The sequence below is a fragment of the Tinamus guttatus genome, unplaced genomic scaffold, assembly GCF_059628265.1.
Source record: "Tinamus guttatus ecotype Peru unplaced genomic scaffold, ASM5962826v1 Tinamus_guttatus_pri_ptg000213l, whole genome shotgun sequence".
In the NCBI taxonomy this organism is placed as follows: domain Eukaryota; kingdom Metazoa; phylum Chordata; class Aves; order Tinamiformes; family Tinamidae; genus Tinamus; species Tinamus guttatus.
Window position 1 is genome coordinate 4135990 of NW_028288747.1, and position 22514 is coordinate 4158503.

The window sequence follows — 22514 nt, forward strand, 5'->3', positions numbered from 1 at the left end:
TTTCAAGAGGGAAGTTTTAGATTCCCTGGTTCTCTTATTGCTCTGTGTGTAGCTCTGGGAGAGAGAGAAAAATACAAGACATTAACTGTTGTCAATTGTTAATTTTGGTTCTTAGCTAGAGGTGCCATGTGGGTAGCTTGGGGGCCTATGACATTCACCTTCTGCTCTTTTCCGACCCCAAATATGTTTCTTACTAGGGCAGCTGGGTACACAAAAGCAGTGGATTTTAAAATAAGTGGGCTATTTCAATTGTAAGTAGATCACTAGCACAAATTCCTTCATTTAAATTACCTCAGGTCTGTTTTGTGCAAAAATTCCAACATATTGAGCTTGAGATGATGGTTTGAAACCTCGGTAAAGTAATGCTGAGCCCACGTACTCTGCTTTGTCTGAAGCCTGAAAAAAGTAAAAATAAATAAATGAATAAAAGCAATTTCATCAGTAAATACCATATTTTAAGCCTAACAACAAACAGAAAAAGGGGAAAAAAAAAAAAAAGGGAGAGAGAGAGAGAGAGAAACCCACCACAACAGTGGATATGAAATAGACAGTCTAGTGAATGTATCTTGGGGTCTTCCATGACTTTGGTTCCCACTGCAATGCCATTACACAGCTCTGATTTTTTATATGGCACTTGCTCTCAATATGCAGTAAAATGACCTTGAAAAAAGTGAGTTCTGCAGCCTGCAAGGAGATGTTTAATAACACTAATTGTGTAAACCTTGCCTGGTGCTTACAAGTTCAAAGTCACCAGCTGACTAAATCAGAAGTGATCGGAGAGAACACAGCTGTTAAAGCAGCTTGCACAAAGATCTACTTTTAGTCGTCATGAAGAGGTTACTAGTTAAAATCCTATCCATGAACACTCTATACAACTACTATTCATCAGTATGGAGATAAACCAAGAAGCACAGATAATGCACACAGAGATCAGATCTACTCTAGGAAACGTCCTCAGAAACAACTACAGGAGGAGCAATGTGATCCCAACCCTGAGTAACACTCCAAAGCTGCGGCACTTCAGAGGCAGGGTACAAATTCAAAACAGTTCTCATCAATAGAGAAAGCCCCAGAAGATTCAGAAAGAGAACGGTGAATAAGGTAAACATAAAGGGCACGTTTTCTGTCCAATTTGCACACTTCATAAGACTCAAAACATCACATCACCAAATGTTGTATCAATGGTCACAGTAAGCAAATGCAAATCCAGCACTAAGCTAGAGAGGCTACTTACCTCTTTATAGGAGATCCACTCGTAGGGCTGGTTTGGTTTTCTATAGCCCAGGCAGGGACCGTTATCTACAACGTGACAAATCCAAAATTACTCAAGACGTAAAGCCTGTTTTCTCAGCCATGACACCACACTAGCTACGCTCTTGCCAGGGGTAAGTTCACAGCCTGTGAATTCCTTTCAGACACGTTCAGAAGCCAAACCAGTTGGGGAGAGGACAAGGAAGGAAGGGAGAGAGGGAGAAAAGAGCAACACCAGGAAGGAAATGAGGGAAGGACATGGAGGCAGCCAGGTTTACTTTAGAATACGTAGCACGGCACAGACTTCGCTTGTCCACCCCGGCTCCATAAGAGGTTAAATCTGCCTTCAAGAAAGCCCACACCCAATACATTATCTTATTGCTAGGTAGATATTACACATCTCCAAAAGCATTTCAAAAAAGCCCAGACCTTTAGCTCTTATTGCAGAAAATTTATCTTTGTACTTACTTGATACGTGTACACCCCTTTGGAAGATATCATAAGCTGTTCTCACGTCATCATAATAGTAAATCAATAGTTCATCGCTCTTGAGGAGGGAGGACCTTCGAGCATGCTCATCACCCTATATAAAATAAGTAGAAATATTAGACACATCTGTTAGTTAAAGAGTAATAGGAAATCACTAAGATAATTAAAATAAAAACAACATTTTGAAATACTGCATTTTAAGTCCTATAACATTTCGTTTTAAAGATCTTCGGTGTTTCACTACAGGACAGGAAAAATCCTGCAAGATTTTGCCAGGATATATAGTTAAAAAAAAAAAAAAAAAAAAAAAAAAAAAAAAAAGGGCCAAATCACTCCTTACATTTCTAAAACCCGCCAGGCAAAAATCTTGTCCTCAGTCACACATGACATAGATCAAGCCTGAGAACCACATAATGCCTTTGGACACTCCTTACTTTTACTTAAGAAATGTTTTAAGCCATCATTGCAGTATGCAGCATAATTCCATCCAGCTTTCCAAATGCCTCCAACACCACAAGAGCAGAGTCTACTTTTCCTTTTTTTTCTAGTTTTAAATCGAAAATATAACTGCTTCGAACTGAGATTCCGAGAAGTGGATTGATTTTTAAGGGCAATCAACAACACTCCAAAACACATATTTCAAGCAGTAAAATATTCTCTACCAGCTAAAAATCAAGTCATTTAATCCACTTAAAGTTCCACCTTTTCATAAGAGCTGTCTCCTCTAACTGAGGAGTTAGACTAACTGACCTAGTTAGAGGCAGTCAGGACAACATCACCTTGGGTTTAAAAGAAAGCAAAACAAAAACCAGCACCACACAAAGTAAACAACCAAACACTCTCAGAAACACCCTGTTTGAGCAGGTTAGCATTTACATAAGCCGCAACTGGGAGGCGGCAAGAGAACATGAACAGAACAAGCTCATAGTTTTTATACAGTCTACTTTATTATAACTGATTAGATAATCTTGTAATCTGTAAGTACATCTGGACACTTTAATTTGTCATAAAACAATTATGTACTATTAAGCCATGTTTATTAGTTCTGCTCAGGTAACAGAGAGGTGCCTACAAAATATTATATAGCAGGACAAGCAGTGGGTTCCCTGGAAGCATCACATAAAACTATCCAAATCAGCAGCTACAGCCAACTCCTAGCCCTTTACATAGGGCCAAATCTTAGACTAACTAAAACTCTGGGGGTAATTGATAGTTCTTGCAGATGGATAGGTTTTGTGCAGTTATAAGGGATCACATACTTTTCCCAGGCTATTGGTTTATGCTCAGCACTGTTTTTCAAGTACCTCAACAGGACCAGAGAGCCCTTTAATGTATGAGCTGGGTATACGTAGGTTTATCTGCAAAAGATATCGTGTTGCACATGTCCACAAAACAGAGCTAGCACGTTAATGGCACCTCATGTAGCCAGGAAAAAAAAATATCCATAATTGTAAAACAAGTCTGACTTGTCTTAGCAAAACCCTATATGCGTAATGGAGCGCCTGCCACTCCTTCGACAGTAAGCAGAAACCCACAGCAGGAACACAACGCAGAACAAGTTAATGACCAGCCTACCTCTAAGCACGTGTAATATTAGAAGTATTCAAGAGCACGCTGGCACTCAAAGAACAACATCTATTCTATAGGAAAAGAAAAGATCACTAAGATACACCTCCGCTAGGAAAACAAATAAAAGGTGAAGACTGTATGTGTTTTAATGCATTTGTTTCTGGACCTTCTCCAAAGCCCCGTTTGCCCGTGGCTGGAGCTGGCCTGAGGTCGTGGTTAGCCTGCATCAGTACCACGTTTAATGTGCTGCAGCTGCCATTTCTGGTGAAGTGCCCCATTCTAAGCCATTTCTCAGCAATGGTCAATACACTTGTTTTCCTCTCATACGAGCTACCACTATTTTGTCCTCATATCCTATTACTCAGAGCCACAAAGACTGTTTTTGCAGGGCCAGAGGCACAACTGAAAGTGAAGGTCAGACTTCTGAGAAACGGCACACAGAGTTGCAGGACTGATTGCAGCGTCCTTTGGAAAAACACAGCAACCCTTGCAGGCTATTAAAAGCCCAAGTCAGCTCTCCAAAGTTATTTCCATACAGAAAGTGAAACAGAACCAGCACAGAGACTTGCTTACTTAACTCTGCTTTGCAAAGTGCCAAGATGTTACCAGTCTGGGCAGAGGGTCCTTATCCAGAAGGCACGTGCTGCAGCAGGGGAAGCTCCTCTGAAAAGCAGCCGGTGCAGCACGAGTCCCTCCTGTCGCTGCACGTTTCAGTCTCAGACCCGGAATGCTGCACTGATTTCATGCAACCTATTTGAATAGGCTCTAACAGATGTCTAGTATAGAGGCAAGTGGTCAAAAGACCTCAAAATATCCCAAAACAATGTAGTTCTGAGGGATGAAGCAATAAAATCGCACTAATGCCAAGAACAACCTTAGGTTACTGGGACTTTTTTGTGCGTGTGCGTGCATATACATGCATGCATTTCAGCTACTGAAGCGTGTCAAGGAGTTGCAAGAAGTTTGCAGTGAGGCCTTGGCACTGGGTTAGAATAGAAGCATCCAAGAGAGAGGCTTTTCCTTGGAAGAGTCCTGTATCACCCAGTCTATGCCCATTGGTGTCATAGTACACAAGAGAACTTTGTCTGTTCAAGACATGGACTTGCCTCTTGTTGATAAAAGCTGCCTCAGATGAGCAGCACGGTTGTTTCCAGCATGTCCCAGAGCCAAGGGAGGCAGCTTTTGTTCTCCTGAGAAAAGTATCTTCCCGAGAAGGGAAGGATTGCCCAATTACTGCCATGCATATTCTGAGCAGCAAATATAAGCCAAGGTTCTCAAACCTGCCATATCATGTTAAGCAACCTAATCCCTAGGTAAGCACACAACAGCTATGACTGATTACTTAACATATGACCTGCACTTATCTCTCAAAGTTAGCTTGAAAAAGACAAGATGAGATGGAGTAATTAGCAAGAGAACATAAGGAGGTTTAACAGTTACTTCATAAGTGGAATGGCCCTCTCCATATTTGAATACTTCTGAAGAAAAAAGTAGTCAAATCTGCAAGGCCAAACTCAAGCCACTATAGGATATAGATAGGCTGTCTTTCCACAGGTTCTAGCCAAGATCGATAGGCAATTGTTCAAATATCTATCACAATCTGGAAGATATATCTGCAAACAGAACCACATCTGTCTGCAGAGACATGACTAATGGTGCACCTGAGCTTTGCAAAATACAGCTGTACACAGTGAAATTCCTAGCAACAATATAGTGCACAATTCAGTACAGTGAAATTCTGAGCAATACAGTCTCCAACTAGTTAGACTTCATTAATCTTACCTGCCTTCCGACAGACAAAAGATGCAAGTAGATTCTGAGGAGGGAGTGCACTCTAAAAAACTCCTCTGAAAAAAGATGAAGTTGGCAGCTTTGAAGACATTGGTCTTTCTTAAAGGGAAACTGGATCATAATACATAAACCTTGAAGCCTGTACTCCACATGTTTTAACTGCAACATCTACTTTAGAAGCAAGCCATTACTTTCAGTAGGCCTCCAAGCTGACACGCAGCTCAGCATACAGTCTTTATTCATTGATGGTTAAAAGGGGTCACAGGGTGCTGACCTGCCAAATCAGTTTGCCAAAGATGGGAAGCAACATGGAATGCAATGCGCAGGACACTTTTCCTCCCATAAGAAGTTTTGAAGACTCATCATATGAACATTTAGAAATCCTCTCCAATCGCTGGCCTCACTTGACTCCATCAGAGGCAAAGGAAGCAAGTCAGAAGTCTGTAGATATATCTCCTTGCCACAAGTAAGCCGAAGCATATTTAAAACTCAAAATTAAAGGTAAATGTGCTATTCAAAACTGAAGATGAGCTTCTTCCCTGCTGAGTCTCTTTGGAAAACTGCTGACTCCCATAGTCCTTGTAACATCTTTTCTGGTTAAAGGGTACTAGTATATTATCTGAAATCAGTGTTAATCACTTTTCTGCTGTGGAAATGAGAAGCCCAGCTTAATAAATCTATAAGAGACTAGAAAGTACATGAAGCAAGATACTAAGCACATTTACTTAGGGAGAAGCTGGACCCCTAATGCTGTAAAAACACTCTTATTCCTATGAAAGTACCAGTTCCAGCACATGCTTTAGGTTTACTTCAACGTCTCTGCTCTGATTTGATTACAATTTAGTACAGTTGGCATCATTACATTGGCAGGGGCTGCGACTCAACTGCCAAAGAACACATGGGACAGATTTTTCACTGGCCCTTCAATCTATTTCCTCAAAGTTTAAGATGCACTAACTCGTTCGGCCGCTTTTTGTTTTCGTTATACTATTAGTAAATCTTTATTAAAATGCATTTTCTGAAGAGGCAGGAAAAAGCATAACGCTTCTCCACCTACCCCACTCAGGCAAGAGAGCTGATGCTAATTAGTGCAATATGGATCAGTTACACTAAGTAGCTCAATAGAGCTCCCACTACAGAATGATTTCAGCCACTGAATCCGGCAGCGAGGAGCTAATTTAGCTTGAAGAGCTAAGGGCAGGGAGCCTGGAGACCGTCAAGAGTCTCCAGTCTCAAGTGTTTTGTCACTGTGCCTGTGGCTAGGTACGAGCCACTGTTTGACCATCTCTCAGTGCAAAAGCCCCCAAATCACATTTATGTTTCCCCTTGGTGTAATTCTAATAGCAAGCCATTACTTACTACAGGTTCTCTGCAGCACTTTGAGATGTCAATGAGCTTACTATATATCACACTGAAAAGCCATTCAGGTAAGAAATAAAATAAACTTTTGAACAAAGTGGCCAGCTAATACTTTATTCTTCTATTTTAGTATCATGAAATATTACAAAGAAATTGCCTGTTTTGTGGCTATGACACAAGTCTCGTCTGGTTAAAGTTTACAGAAGTTTACCTACTGGAAATTGCAGACTGCTCTATACCATATTTCTTTACATTAGTTTGCAGTTACATCTGCTCCTAATGTGACATTAAAATCATTTTTATTTTATGCCTCATTGCATTGATTTAGGAGAAGTAGATGTGGTTTGTCTCTATATAATTATCTGTGGTAATGGGAAGCTTCAGTTGCAAGAACACCAGAACAAATGCACTACAGTGATCATCAACAGTAACGCAGGATTCCTCTAATCCTTTTCCTTTGAAGGAGCTGTTAGAAGAAGCCATGATTCAGCTAATCCATGACACGGAAAGAAGTTATCACCCTTACATTCCTACATTTTATAAGCATCTTCCCTTGAAGATTACAGCTATTCAAGCCTGTCTCCTTCCTTCTGGAAAATCGAAACATGTGATGAACCCTGAAGTGTTTTGCGCTGAAGCACTTTTAAAGGAACCAAAACAGTATGATTCTTACTCTGTAGTAAACAAGAGAATTGATAAAACCTGCTCAAAAACCTCTAGTGATTGCCTATAATAGCTTCTAAGCCACAGTTTCTCCCAGTGAGTTTTCTTATCTTCCTTATTAAAATAACTATCATCCAACTGCAACGCTGTCTCTACAGTACAAAAATCATAGGACAAAAGTTAAGCTACCATATCCGGAGCTCAGGAGGTAGCTGCTTTGAGTTCAGCTTAGTCTATGATTGAGATCTCTTTCCAGGACTACTGCATCTTTCCACAGATCATTTCAGGACAGTGACTGCCCTCTTCTTGCTTGTAACCTGATATAGAAGTCTCATCTGTCAACTGTGAGCTAAATATTATAGCAGAAGAGTTTTAGCCTAATTTACATACTCCAGCTTGCATAATCCAACTCCAAAAACTAACTTAATATGTCATCACCTAACCACGGGGCTAAGGAGGAAAAGCTACCTCAGGTCTCCTCCAACACGCGCATGTTTCCCATCACTTGGATGAGGGGTTCAGTTTTCCCAGAACAAGGGCTGTTTCTCCCATACTAGCTACCACCTCAATGACCTTCATCTTCAGAGCAGAGAAGGAATTCAGAAAGCCAAGACACAAGTTCGAGACAGATTTCACAGAAGTGCTCACCCTGAAACATAGAGTCCATCACACCACAAGGTTAGAAACACTCTAAGAGTTGTTCCCTCTCAATCTCTGAGCTTCAAAGTATGATGAATGACAGCAGCAAAGCAACACTTACCTCTACTTCCACAGACTGCATTGCTAAATCACATGGTGGTTTTAGAGCTTTAGGTCTTGTTGCATACCAGTAGGTAGTGAGAGCTGCAAAAGCACCGAAGCCCATCAGCGTGTTTGTTGGAAGGGTGCGCACGTACTGCCTGACATCCCCAAGCTCTGGCATTCGCAGACTTCTGAACAGCTCGTGTGCTTGCATTGTAGCTTATGGTGCTTGTCCTGATGCTGGATTCTGTTGAAATAAGACCGGGGGGGAAAAAAAAGGTCACATATATAAAGATTTAAAAATCCCTTTTCATTCACTGTTGCTGTGGGAAACCAACACGTTCCTTCTTCTAGCTTCCTATTATCAGTTTTTTTTTTTCCCTGAAATCAAGTAGGCAATAGCTTCAGACATCCACAATGCAATTAAATAGTAAGCAATTACTAGCTCTAGAAAAATGCTGGGACTGAAAGGAGGCAGTTTCTTCAGGTTTTAAATACTGCTTTAACACACACTGCATCTTAATGGGACTTTTGCCTTATTTTTTAATAAACAGCATCTGACATGTAAAATAGTTCCTTGTAGAGTAGCTACACTGAACAAGAAAGGGAGGGAAGAGCTATGAGAGACACAACAGTTTCCTTGCATTAAGGCAACGGGATTGCACCACAAGCATTTCCTAATTCTACAATAGCGTATTAATGAGCAGGATTTTTCATCTCTTATATCCAATAAAATAATCTCTCAGTCTTCTGTGCTCCCCCTTCAATCATGCCCAGAGAGCGCATCGCGGCAGGCTGCCTTCGCAGCTGACACCTTTCCATAGCATCGCTACATCAGCTACCTTCCTGTTTCTCCCAGCTTGACACCAACAGTTCATCTTCGGTCATAAAGCGGAATAAAAACACGCAGCAACACACAGCAATATAAACAAGCATGGAAAACGCGTTTTGTCATCTTTGCAAGGAAGACAAAAAGGAAAAAAGAGCCAGGAGGAGCCTCCTCATCGCCAGTGCCCCCGTGCGAGCTGCCGCGCATACCCTGCAGCAGGAACAGGCCACAGAAAAGAGCCCTGCAGGCCGCTCAGCTGGCGCTCTCCCCCGCAGCCAAGGTCTCCCAGGACGTTCGTCACATGCCGAGCGCGGCAGCTCCTGCCCACTGGGTTAGAGGTGAGCGGCGGCGGGCGGGCGGCGCGCGGGGCCAATTGCGAGCGGCCGCCATCACCCCACGGCGCCGCAGGGCGGGCGAGCGAGCGGCCGCCCCGCGCGACACCCGGCACCGCGCGGCCCCCGATCCGCGCTGCAGCGGGGCGGGAAGAAAAACCAGCAGCGCTAGGCTGTGGTGCGGCCCCTTTGCTCCGAGGGCCACATGTTATTTATTCCAGAAAAATATGGGTCAAGCCACTTCCTATGGACAATGATGTTAGTTCAGAAGCGAACGCCGGCGGGTTGGATAGCTGGAGCGCCGGGCAGTGAGACGTGGGCGGCGGGCGCTGAAGGCCGGCCAGGCGCTTGCAGGCACCGCGGCTTTGCAGCTGGCCACGCCACACCGAGGCTTCACCTTTCCGTAAATACCTCGAGCCTGCAGCGCGCTGCTGAAACCTGCGTTGCTGCAATCGGTTATTTAACGGGGTAACAGGAGAGTTGTCCAGCTCATAAGAAGTCCGATCAGTGTTTGAACAAGCATTTGCTGCAGACTGTGGAAAAAAATACATATAAATAGTCCAAAGGGTCCATGTTCTCACACCATCAGCAGAAGGGGAAAGCACCAGGCTGGCACGAGGGTGCAGGGGGTGCCAGGCTGGATTTGGGTTCCACCTCCACAAGGGCCCCTGGAAAGCCCTGCAGCCCCCTCGCAGCCTCCCTGCCCCCCAGCCCTTGCTCTTACAGCAGGCCCTCAGGGTACAGCCTGCAGCACCTGGGGCCAGAAGCCTCATTTCACCCACCCGTGCTGCAGTGCATGGCAGACAGCATCTAAAGCCTGCAACAAACTCAGCTGAAGCAGGGCAAGGTAAAAGAAGAGCTCCTGAATATGTCAGGAATAAATCTTTTCATCTTTCCTTTACAGGGAAAATTTTATTTCTATATAAGTAGCTTTCCATGTACATATATACACACACTCAATAGTAGGACAGCCATGCTCTCACTCTCTGGGTATAAAATCATGCTCCTATCTCTTCAGGTTTTAAAGATACATACATGAATGAAAGTAAGAATAAAAAAGCCTTTCTTACAGCATACTTTACTAATGTGCCTATTTTAAGTATGCTACTATAATATCATGCTACAAAACTAGAAGGGGGGAGGTATTATATAAAATGGGTATGAGCAAGCTTAGCTCTTCCCTCCTCAAGACACACAGTAACCAACCTCTGACTTTTAAACAGCACATATTTCATCTCCCTTCTGCATTAGTCCTGATGCATCCTGCATATGCACTGTAGGACTGAGGAATGCAGTGTTATTAGAGAATCACTGTTTCAAAAGACTGTTGAGCTACTATGGCTAGGAAGAATTTAAATAAGTTCAGTTCAATCATGTAAGGGGCCTATTGTAGTCAATGAGTTGGTATGATTTAGGGCTACGTAGAAAGAGAAAAGCTCATCTACCAGCACTTGTTGTTTTCTTGAACAGCTTTTATAGGACAACCTATAACAAGAATCAAGACTCACTCAGCATAAACAGAGGCAATAAAATACATTACATAACTGTGATAAAGCCATGATATAAACACTTAAGCATGTTTTATTGCATCTGCTTCATCAGCACAAAAAGGCGGTAGAATAAAGTTTTCTGCAGCACCAAGCAATTCCTAGCTTCAGCACTACCTGCTAAGCAGTATCAACTCTTCTTCTCCGTGCTAAGAGAAAACCAGAGGCAATAGAAAAGTCACATTTACAAACAAGCGACTCCTCAGAAGAGACAGGAGGTCTCTCGGCCTTCTTTGATCCGCCTCCACATTTGCTTGGCCCATGCTCCAGCTACACCTGGCCCTCCAGGGTCCTTCCCCAAGAGGAAGGGGAGCAGTTTACACCTTTAGAGACCCTCAGAAGGGATCCAGGATCCAACTCTCTGTTCCTTTCCTCAAGGGCACTGCACTCAGCTGGCTCTGCTCACCCACGACACGCAGAGCGGCCCAGCAGGCACCCAGGCTCAGTTAGGAGAGACCTTTCGGTTCTCACTCTCTGCTCTCGCCTGGACACCCCCAAACCCTATCTATAGGCCTCCATATTCTGGAGTTTCATGAAGACCTTCCCACACCCATCATTTCAACCATTGGCGGACTAAAGAAAGTGATCAGTGAGCTATTCACTTCTGCTGCATATCAGCATGAACCTTCCATTTGGGGAAAAAAAAGCACTTTGAACTACTTTGCCATGGGAAACTTAACACTTAAGGAGGGAGACCTGTGCAAGTCTAACAAGGCTAATTGACTCAAATGGCAGTAATACCATGGTTTTTGCAGACTCAAGTACTGCAATTACTTCTTATCCAGGTGGAATCTACACTCCGGATACTCCGCTGAGAAACTGAGTCCTAATATAAGACAGTAAGTAGCACCTGAGGGGAAGTGAGGGCTGGAGACCTAAAGAAAAAGCAGATTCCCTGTAAGACGGATACTCAAGTTTGATACTTTGATACTCAAGTTGCTACATGTAGCAACAAACCTGGAACAGAATAGACAATATTTGAGAAACTCAAGATTACTCCTCACCACTACAACCAATTGACCCTTGCGTGGTTTTAGCTGGAAACCAACACTTGCTACCTGAAAAAGAGGCTTTAAAGGGCAACAGGACAGAAGAGCTACTTCAGAGATAAATACCTGTTGAGGCCACACCTGAGGAAACTGCAGTTCCCAATATTCAGCCTGCAAAAGCATCCCTCTGAATTCATCGCTCCAGTTCGAGTCCTGCAGCACTCGCACAAAGAAAGCTCTTTCCACTCGCGCACGCACGCACTCCCTCTGCAGCACCCAGGACTCATTCTTTGCAGCACGGCCTGTATCTCAAGGCCTGACCCGAGCTGCCAAGACGCGCCGGTTCTTTGCTGCTCCTACTCCGGGCACACAATGGGCTATTTAGAGGGCAGCAGCCTCCCCATTGTCTGCCCATAGCCTGACGTGGGCCGGGCGCAACGGAAGAGAGCAGGAGAGCAGCCGTCAGCCTGGGCATCGTGAGGAAAACAGCACCCTGGAACCAACGGCTTCTCTCCATCCCCTCCCTTGTACCCAGCTGAGCCGAGGCCCAGCACTGAGGCGGCCTGTGATACAGGCAAGGTCCCCGCGTGGGCTAAAAGGAGAGGATGCAGCACTGCTAGGGCCCCTTACGGACAGAAGAAAGGCACAAGGTAAGTTACCCATCTCTTGCTTTGAGTAACAGTGCCTGAAGTCCTCTAGATGTTTTGCCTGTGGTATGCCGGGACACGGACCGGCCATACACCTTCAGCTTGCCCCAGTAACCACTGGCCACTGCAGCTGGTGGTTTTTACTGCTATGGGTTACTTTAGAGAGCACTCCAGGACCTTCACAGTACTTTTCCACTTGCCCCTGAAGAGAGGGAGCATCATATTCTGCCTTCTTTATTGAGTACAAAAGATGGTGCAACAAATAGCTTTGGCTATTGACAAGAAAAATCCTTTGGTCTGAATAAAACATACAATCCTAAGATGATTATAAATTGCACCATAAGATTAGATTTAAATCGGACCAACCTACCCCAGATATGCGTTCCCACAATGCATTTTATGTTGGCCAGGCACTCATCTGGTTGCGCAGTCAGATTAGGGGAGGTGATCTAGCACAGAACAATTTGTATGGAAGAGTTTTGGTCCTACTTCTCACCTAGGAGAACTCTTGTTTTGATGCCTAGACAGCCATTAGGTCCATGGAGGAAACAGGACAGCACGGCTGGGGGAAGGAAGGGACTGGCAGTTGTGACACCGCATCTTGAGCACGCAGCTCTGACCGCACGGGATGCAAGACACCCCCCAGGACCTCTTCTCCTGTCGAGGAAGGGCACTTGGCTCAGGTCCTGCGACTACCGACAACACAGGCAGAACTGGGATGCTGCAAATGAATACAGGTCAACTGAGACTTGCCAGGGATTCCCTGGTTTGAGGTTCCCATAACATCAGCTCTACAACCAGACGTCTCACACTGCGCAGCTGAAGGTTTTCACACATGACATGTAAATCTGGCTGCAAAGGCTTTTCCTGAGCAAATGAAATATTTTTTATTTAGGAGTAGCAGAATTGTAGCATGGTCTTATCCCTGCCCTCACCTTCCTCCTAATTAAACACCCTAATCTCTCATCTTACCTTATGTGGCCTAGGTTCTCCCTCAACCAGAGTTTAGAGCTACAGATCCTCCTATACAGCAGGAACTACCACATTTGCTTTCCCGTGAAGGTGAGCCGAGAGCCTGTTATTGAGGAGCCATCCCGCACCCAGAAGACATCCATCGTTTGCCCTTCTCAGCCACACCACAGCAGCAGCTCCAGTCAGGCAAACATGACCAGCATTCAGCAGCAGTCATGCCTCTGGTCACCCAGCTTCTGCTCCAGCACTTGGGACAGGCCAGAGGACTGAAGGGAAGCTGGCTGCAAGCTAGAGTGAATCCCCATCAGTTGGGCAATTTACCTTATTGAGATGCAACTGAAGAAATTAAGGCTCTTGCTGCAGGCTCAGGGAGCTCTATATCTGACACTGCAGCATCTAGGCTCTGCCCCTCTGCAAGGGAAGTCGCAGTCCTGTCCTCAGATGTCTACTGCAACCCTCTCATGATCACGTGCAACACCTTCATTCTCACCCCTTAAAGATATCCAACACGTAACATGAGTGCACAGCAGTGAGGTCACTGCAGATTATTTAAGTTCACAAGCTGAGCAACATGACAAGAGTCAGCTCAGTGTCCCTTTGTGCACTTAAGAGTCTTTCAGGTGCACTGGCAACATCATATATTGCAGATAATCAGTACATCCCACTAAAACTCTTAAGATCATAATCAATTTAAGACTTTCTTAGATCTATGCCTATACATATCACTAAAGAATCTTATCTTTTTTCAAAGACAGAAAAAGATGCTTTAAAATACCTATTTGGAAACCTAAATTACTATTTCCATAGAACCACAGCCCTACAGCCCTTAGCTGTCAGGTTCTCCTGTGGCACATGGGCAATTAGGACACTCCTGTGTTAAGATCTCTCAGTCCAAACACAGTTTAGATGGCAATTACCCTACAGAGGTAAATTGCTACAAGCCAGCAGTTTCCTGGTGGTATTAACAGCTTGAACAGATTGTAATGTATTCACTCTAGCCATTCCAGGAAAACGCTACTATTCAGAATGGCCAGTGTGCACACCAGGGTAACACTTGCAGCAAGTGCTCACCTGAGACTGAGCAGCAATGAGTTGGTTGCCCTTACTTAAATCCAGCAGAAGGGCAACTAGGTCAGGCACATTTAAGCAAGGTTGCATCACGCAGGGCAGTGTTTACATTCCAAATCCTCAGAAGGAAATAAAAAGCTAAGATACGCAATGCACAACACCAGGACACCAGATAGATCAGTCAGTACTTACTATAAGTGACTGATTCACTGACAGTGACCAGCAACAAAAGCAACAGAAAGAGAAACCAAACAGCTACTTGACTTCAGGTATTAAGGCATCACTTCTTTTCTTCCAGCTTTCATAGGAAACTAATTTTTCCACACTAGTCTAGTAATGAATCCAAAAGCAAATGCTAGTTTTTTGAAGCAAAGCACATGCACTATCAAACTAAAATGCTTGCAAGATCTAGACTTTAGAACTATAATTCATACAAAAAGCCAGGAGTCTTTTACCACAAACAGCCTGTTGCACAGGAGAGCACCGTGCACTTCTGCTATAAGCCTTTAACAAGAGTGGTCCAGCTATAGAAAGACTCTGCAAAATTATACAAGTCTTTTTCAGACAACGGTGAACAGGGCATCAGTGCTACTAGGAGCTTTAAATCAAAGTGTTTTAGTATCATATTCTGTCATTTGAAGATCAACAAACTCCCAGCATGAAATGAAGGGCAGCAAGGGAGACCAGAAGCCTTTGTGTTATCAGGTGTCCTAGCTTTACACTGGACAGGTCTGCAGAAGCGCAAACCCCTTCACCAGTAGCCAAGTTTCATACGACCGCCTTTAAAGGTCACACAGCAACGCTTCCTTTCCCAACAACACAGTAAACTCCCGTGCGATACCTTCCGTCAGTGGGCAGGCGACCTCCACTCCCATTTGTGAGGATTTTTGTGGAGCTAGCTCTGAATATCTTTGTAAGTTAAACATAACCAGTGTATTTTGACCTGTAGAATAAGTCGGCACTACTTGGAAGTCATCTGTCACGCAGAGATTGGCTTCCTTATTCTATCAAAAGTCCTTGATTTAATCAGGCACTCTCTCTCCTCCAGCCAAAAGCTCCCTCCACAGCTGCACTTCTGAAAAATTTGATCCTATTAGCCCATATTGAGCCTGTTTCAGTCAATTGTATTCTTGAAACTAAGGAAAAGTCCTATGGTTCTCTTGGTGGGCAAGAAAGAACAGAAACAGTTTATTGTTCTCCACTCATGACTAACATACTCAGGAGACAGAAGGTATAACCCACCTCTGTCTCCTTCAAAATCCAACGTAGTATTAATTTCTGGTCAGGTAGGAAAGGGCTCTACTCAAAGAAACAGCAGTTACCTACCCATATAACTACTAAAAAGAGTTTTTTTCCCCTTGCCTTTTGAATTACTAGTGTTTCTTTTCACCGATATCAACCTTGTATTTGCCCTTGAAGCTAAAGGCTGCTGGGGGGGTGGTTTGCTTCTCAAGAATTGATGACCTACTTCCCACCTGCCGTTGGCTGATTGGTAGCTGTTAAAGAGTATCTTCCAAATTTAGAAGTTGTTTTACATTCAATATATTCACTGCAGTTCTCAGAATAGACTAAGGCCATTTGCTGAGGACCTTGAATCAAGTATGCTACACACAACAACTATTTGTAACTACAATGGGCTTTAGGTTCTCGAAGAGCCCTTCTCGGATATTTTCATATTCCAATACAAGCAAGAAAGGCATCTTTGGATTTAAAGGAATCAGCCAATAACAGTATAGCTCCACGCAGCATTTGCTGTGTTTGTTTAACATAAGTAGTAGTTTTCTGGGCAACCCATAGAGTTATTGCTGATAAAGGGAAAAATACATATTTCTGTGAAGTCCACACTGCCTTGCATCCAAAAGTTCCTGCATAATCTGCGAGCCCTAACCCCTGTGGAGCAATACGGACAACCTGTTAATGAATACATGGCTCAGTCCCCACGCAGGTACAGTTCCAAAACCACAGAGCTCCACATTACTTTAGATGCCCCTCTCTCCTATCACAGGGTCTGACCAGCATATCTTGGACTCTAACCCAACAAATAGATGTGTTTAGATGAACTTACAGGTCCAAAGGTGCTTCTGCAATACCCCAGACAGCCCACAGACTTGCCCTTCAGAAAATCAGAAGGCGTTAAGTGTTGTAATTCCTGTTCAACAGGAAAAAGAAACGTATGCGCCTTAGAACAACAGCACTGCTGAAACCGGTAAATCTCTATACTGCAGCACAGGAAGTCCAATCTAACACCAGAAATAAAGCCCAAAAAGCCGAAGTCACTCAACCGTCTTTTTAAGAGCAATTTACCTCATGCTACATTGCAGTACACGCTCCCAGCAGCATAAAGACAAAACAAAAAAACAAAGCAGATGCTTCATGCATGTGCATAACAGCCAGGGCAAACCCCGCTGGAGACAAACAAGGCGCCGCGGCTAACGCTGCGTTTCCCAGCCCCGCGCAGCCCGTCCCCAGCGCAGGGGCGAAGCGGGGCGCGGGGCCGCCCGCCCGGGCGGGCGCTGCTGACGCCGCCGCGCAGCTCGGCCGCTGCTCAGCCCCGGGCCCGCGGGCGGCGGCCCCGCTACGGCTGCTGTGCCCGCCCGGGCCGGGCCGCCGCAAAGCCCTGCTGCGGAGGGACCCCGCGCGGCGCAGGGCCGCGGGCACGCGGAGCGCGACCGGGCCGCGCGGTGGAGGCAGGAAGCAGCGGAGGGAAGGAAGGAAGGAAGGAACAAGGAGCGGGCGCCGCGGTGACAGCGCCCGCGCAGGCCCTGCAGCAGCCGCCGCGGCCGCGCCGCCCTTCGCGGCGAGCGGCGCCCCCCGCTCCGCGGCCGCCGCAGCCCCGGGCCCGTCCCGCGCGGCGGCCTCTCCCCCCGGCGCCGCGGGCTGCAGCGGCGGCGCCCCAAGCCCCGCTCACCTCCCGGCGCGACGAGCGAGGCGCTGTGCGCGGCGCCGCCACCGCCGCGATATTTAAGCGGCGCCCGAGCCCGCCCCTCCACCGCCCCCGGCCCGCCCCTGTCCCGGTCCCGGTCCCTGCCCCGGCCCGGCCCGCCGGGAAGGCCCCGGCGCCGCCCCCGGCCGCCTCCCCTCATGGAGCGCGGACACTCCGGCTCCCTTCAGGGGTTTAAGAGCTGTCGCCCGAGAGCCTGCGGGCAGCCATCCTGCCGCTGGGGGCCTTGTGCTTCTTCCGATAGATATGTCAATATCTGGAAATACTGAAGGGTATTTCCTTTCACGGCACGCCCCGGCAACGGCAGGCAGCGTTGAGGGGCACCTCGGGCCGCGCTGCCCGCCTGGGCGAGAAGCGGCCTTGCCAGCCACGTGCTGCACCGCACCGCACCGCACCGCACCGCGTGTGCGGGCACCGCGGCTGCAGGCTGCGCTGCGTGCGCGGGCACCGGCGTCGCGGGGAGCAGAAGCAAAACAAGGCGAGCAGGGTGCTCACCAGAGGGTGCCTCTCCTCAGGCTCCCAGGGAGACAGCGACGCGTAAGGGAAGTTTTTCTTACGGCTTTGCAAAAGGCACCTGCACCTGGTATAAATATGATAAAAAGATCAGGGCTTCAGTTTGAGAGCATTCCAGAAGGATGAGGAACCTTTAATGCACTGGAAAAAGAAGCACCTCGTAACGAGCACTGAATTTTGTTTGTGAGGGAAACACAGATTTGAGGTGCATTCTGATTGAACAGAGGAACTCGGGATCACTTAAATGATCTCTGCCCTCAGAGAGTTATCTTGGTTTGTTCTGTTTTGGCTGTATACATCCCATTCTAGCTGTAAATCATCAACCCAAATTTCAAAGTTCCACATATTGGACACTCTGCACTGCACCGTTATCAGTGTCCTGGGTTTCACGGTTACTGTCTAGGTTACATGCACGTATATGTATGTGTGATTTATTAAATTGTCAGAGGGCTTCTCCCTCACACAGACACAGACACAGACCCAGTGTATCCTCATACTTCAGATTACCCTGGAGTATTCCAGTCTGGGGACTTCCTGCACAACAGAGTTTTTAACAAAGGAAACTAGGAACTACTCATTTTTTCGCTCACAGAAAGTGCCACTGAACCGCACGTAGGTAGGTTCGCATTGTGGAGTGCCTCAAAACGCAACTCAATTCCTTTCTCATAAAGGGAGCTGGATCCTGCCATCAGGAGTGCCCCAAGCGCATGGCAGCTGCTGAGGACACCGTGTTCATGGCACAGCTGCACTGGCCCCAAAGCGCAGCCACTGCGGACACCACCTACTCCACAACAGCTTCACTCTGCCCAGTTGTTCCTACCGCACCACGCTTCATGCTCATGTTGGCATGGCCACAATTTGTCAAGCGATTTCTGCATTCATCCCTGGTTTGGGCTGAATGCAGCAAGAGATGTAGACAAACCCCCTGTCAGGCACCAGCGCTTCAGTTCCTCTTCTGAGCGCATGTAGCTTCCATCTGCCAACACCCAGAACTCATTATGTGTTTGTTTGCTCTGCTAAATAAGTCTTTGTTATCAGGATTCCTTTCCACATCTGGGTTCCCAAAGGCCACAAATCACAGTTTTAGTCCCTTCCCAGAGAAACCTGAGCAGAAGGACTTTCTCATCTCCTACCAGATGGAGCATTTCTAAAGAGTGCACGACTCATTTGGATGCACCTTTTGGGAGTCCTGTCATCAACGTGAAAGTGCAAACCTCTCAGCTAGGTAATATTTGAATATGCATCTCACCACTGCCAGGTATCCCCTCGCCATTCCTACTTTGCATTTGCCTAATTATACACCTAGGGATCATGTTATTCTCTGAAATTGGCTTTACCCAGATCAGAAGAGACGGGGGACCTAGGCTCAACCAAGTTACTTAGAAAAACATATAGAAGATAGGGAAGGAGGAGCTGTAAACGGACCTGTAGTGACGATGCTCTACTATCTTAACTGCAAAAGCCAGTAAAAACACTGGCTCCTGTGGATCAGGGTTATCTGGGACCCTTAAGCAACTGTTTAATTATACATGTTTAATTATACTGGAGACATCATCAATTCTTTTTAGTTGCATACAGGACAAATAAGTTCTAAACCTATTTCACTTCAGAAACCTGCTCTCATTAAGTACATTGGGTAAGTAAAATAAGTAAGCAGGCTTAAGAAAAAGAAAAGACAGAGAGAGAATGAGAGCCCAAAGCAGATTCTGGCTTCCTGATGCTGCATTGCACATGCAATGTCAGCATCAGAGAATCATTGACGCTGTAAAGGACCTCTGGAGATTGTCCAGATGCAGAATCCAACCCTGCTCAAGGAGGGTCACCTAGAACACATCCAAGTTTTGATCATCTCCAAGGATGCAGACTCCATGACCTCTCTGGACAACCTGTTCCAGTGTTCAACCACCCACACAGTTTAAAAAAAAAAAAAAAAAGGCATCTTCTTATATTCAGATGAGATATCTTGTGATTCAGTTTGTGCCCGTTGCCTCCCATCCTGTCACTAGGCACCACTGAGAATAATCCACCTCCATCCTCCTTACCCCACTCCCCATCAGGTATTTATACACATCAATACCCACCTCCCAAGCCTTTTCTTCTCCTAGCTAAACACTCTCAGCTCTCTCAGCCCCTCCTCATTAGTCCTTAATCATCTTTGTGGCTCTTTGCTGGCCTCACTCCAATATCTCCATGTCTCTCTTGCACTGGGGACTCCAGAGGTGGCTTCAGCAAGGCTGAACAGAGGGGAAGGATCATCTCCCACGACTTCATCTGCTGGCCACGTTCTCCCTAATATTGGGCTCCCTAACGCTGCTCAAGACACCGTTGCCCTTCTTTGGCCCAAGGGCACGTTGCTAGCTCATGGTCAACTTGCCCGCCAGCATGCCCAGCTCCTCCTCTTCAGAGCTGCTTTCTAGCGGATTAGCCCCCAGCATGTACTGGTGACTGGGCTTATTCCTCCCCATCTGCAGGACTCAGTACTTTCCTGTGTTGAACTTCATGAAGTTCCTGTCTGCCCATTTCTCTAGCCCATGGAGGTTCCTCTGAATGGCAGTGTAGCCGTCAGGTCTATCAGCCACTCCTCCCATCTGAGAACTTGCTCATGATGCATCCTGTCCGTTCATCCAGGAATGAAGATATTAAACAGTATTTGCCCCTGTACCAATCCTTGGGGTACCTCACCAGCCTGCTGCACTTTGGGCTGCTGATCACAAGACCTTGAGCCTAGCAAATGTGCCAGCTTTCAACCCCCCTCACTGACCATTTATCTAGCCTGTAGTCCGTCAGCTTGTCTACGAGAATGTTATGAGGCAGTGTCAAAGCCTTCCTGAAGTCAAGATAAGCAACATCCATTGCTCTCCCCTCAACGACCAAGCTGGTCATCTCATTAGAGAAGGCTACCAGGTTGGTCAGACATGACTTCCCCATCACCAGGTTCTCTGTCCCATGCAACAGTGAGCCCACATTTTCCTTGTCTTCATTTTGCTGTGTACAAGTCTTTTGTGTTGCCCTTCATGTCCCTTGCCAGATCCAACTCCAGCTGGATGCTGTCTTTCTTAACCCCATCCCTGCATCTCTATATTTTGCTTTGGTCACTTGTCCCTACTTCCACCTCTCGTACACTTCCTTTTCTATGCTTGAGTTTTGTCAGGAGCTCCTTGTTCATCCACACAGGCCTCTCAGAGCCCTTCTTGAGCTTGGAGGAGGCAAAACTTGAAAGGAAACCTAGTCTTCTGAGAACCTCTTTTCAATAGGGCCATTATGTTAACAGGAAGATTATCCTGTTAATAGGAAGTATCCAAAAGAGGCAATTTCTACCTCAGGAATGTGTAGGTACTTTAGAGTTTTCAATACAAGCATTTAGTCTTCCCAGTAACACTGCTATTGAATTATCATTATGTAGATTAGCTATCATTGCTGAATGAAATTAAGCACCTGCCAGACTATCACTCAGCTTTATTCTTCTCACTTTGATTTATGAGGCATGCACACCACTGTACTGAATCAAGTCTCTCCTCTCTGAGAGCCATCCCAAGTGTATCATACTTCACCCCAAACAAACTGTCTAGCCTTCTGCTGTACTGTAACTGCATCTGCTTACACTTGCTTAGAATCTCAAGAGAAGAAAAAAAACAAAGACATGTTTTGTAGAGAAGCACTTTTAAAATGTATAGTGTATGCCGCAATTAAAAAATAAGAGCTGCAGGATCCCTAGGGCAGACATAGTTACTTATGTCTTTTCAACCCTCTCGTTAGCAGAAAACTGAATGGAATATTTTCCATTGTGCAGTTGTGGGAGAGTTTTTTAACTCTCAAGAAAAGGATAAGTCCTGACGGGATGTAGGTCCAGGCCTCAGCCAGGAGACTGGGCTGGAGACAAGCTGCCTACAACGCAGCTCATTATCCACCCAGGAAAACACGGCAGGACAGTGGGACAGCAGGGCTCAGGATTGGGTGCAGCAGCACCTGTGACACCTCTGCTGAGCTCTGGGTGCCCAGGCCTGAGCCTGAATGGAGCACCCAGGTCCCTGGGCAGCCCCAGTGTGGGGTCAGGGCCACTAAAGTCTTTTGGTGACCACGCAGCCCTGACAACAACACCCATGGGCCTCCATCCTCCATGTGTTTCTGGGGATACACATCGCAATTAGATATGCCCATTGGGGAAAAAACAGGGAAATGGGAACTACTTTTTTTCCTGAGATTACAGGACAGCTAGATTTGAGGTGTGGGGGAAGCTACTGTGTGAAGAAGAACCTAGAATAAAATACAGTAGATTTGCAACAGACTAACTGGTTCTTCTGATACAACTTCATCCTTTTTCTTAATGCTTTTGTTTTAGTTTTATTTTGCTCTATATGTACCTTTTTATCTCAAGAAGGAACATACTATATCATGCTCAAAAGCAAACCTCTCAATGGCAAGAGACACAAATTGATTTAGCTGGTACCCAGATTGATGTCGCAAATGAGCTGTACAGGCAGAGTTCTGGATAAGGCTAACAAAGAACGGGCCTGAACTCTGCTTTGGTCACATTCATTATAATAGTTCTTCAACTTAGGAAGAGATAAGAAAGGAAATCATGAATTTAATGAGCTCCATGAAATGCAGATCTTCTAAACAGTGATATACCTAAACAGGAAGGCAAAATTCATAGGAAATCCTCAGTACACGGAAACAGAAAAAATGAACCCTTACCAAAAATTCTACTGCAAAACTGAAAAGAGAAATGATCTATATATGTATCTGCATGTGCTTACATGTGTCTGCATACGCATGTGAGAATTTTAGGGAGGACTTTTTTTAAAAAAAAAAT

General features: G+C 45.7%; 1 protein-coding gene across 3 annotated transcripts in view; it reads right to left on the reverse strand.

Moving 5' to 3' along the window:
- ACSL1 (acyl-CoA synthetase long chain family member 1) overlaps positions 1 to 8109 on the reverse strand; it is a 29151-nt gene extending 21042 nt beyond the window's left edge. Inside the window, exons 1-4 of one of the 3 annotated variants that reach the window (XM_088524639.1) lie at positions 7883 to 8109; positions 1720 to 1834; positions 1235 to 1299; positions 292 to 396 (exon numbers count right to left, since the gene is read on the reverse strand). In XM_088524639.1, coding sequence (XP_088380765.1) covers positions 292 to 396; positions 1235 to 1299; positions 1720 to 1834; positions 7883 to 8077 — 480 coding nt within the window. In that variant the 5' untranslated portion in view covers positions 8078 to 8109. The remainder of the gene's footprint in view (positions 1 to 291; positions 397 to 1234; positions 1300 to 1719; positions 1835 to 7882) is intronic. The other 2 variants (XM_088524641.1, XM_088524640.1) reach the window with 2 other exon arrangements.
- Positions 8110 to 22514: the final 14405 nt, after the last annotated feature.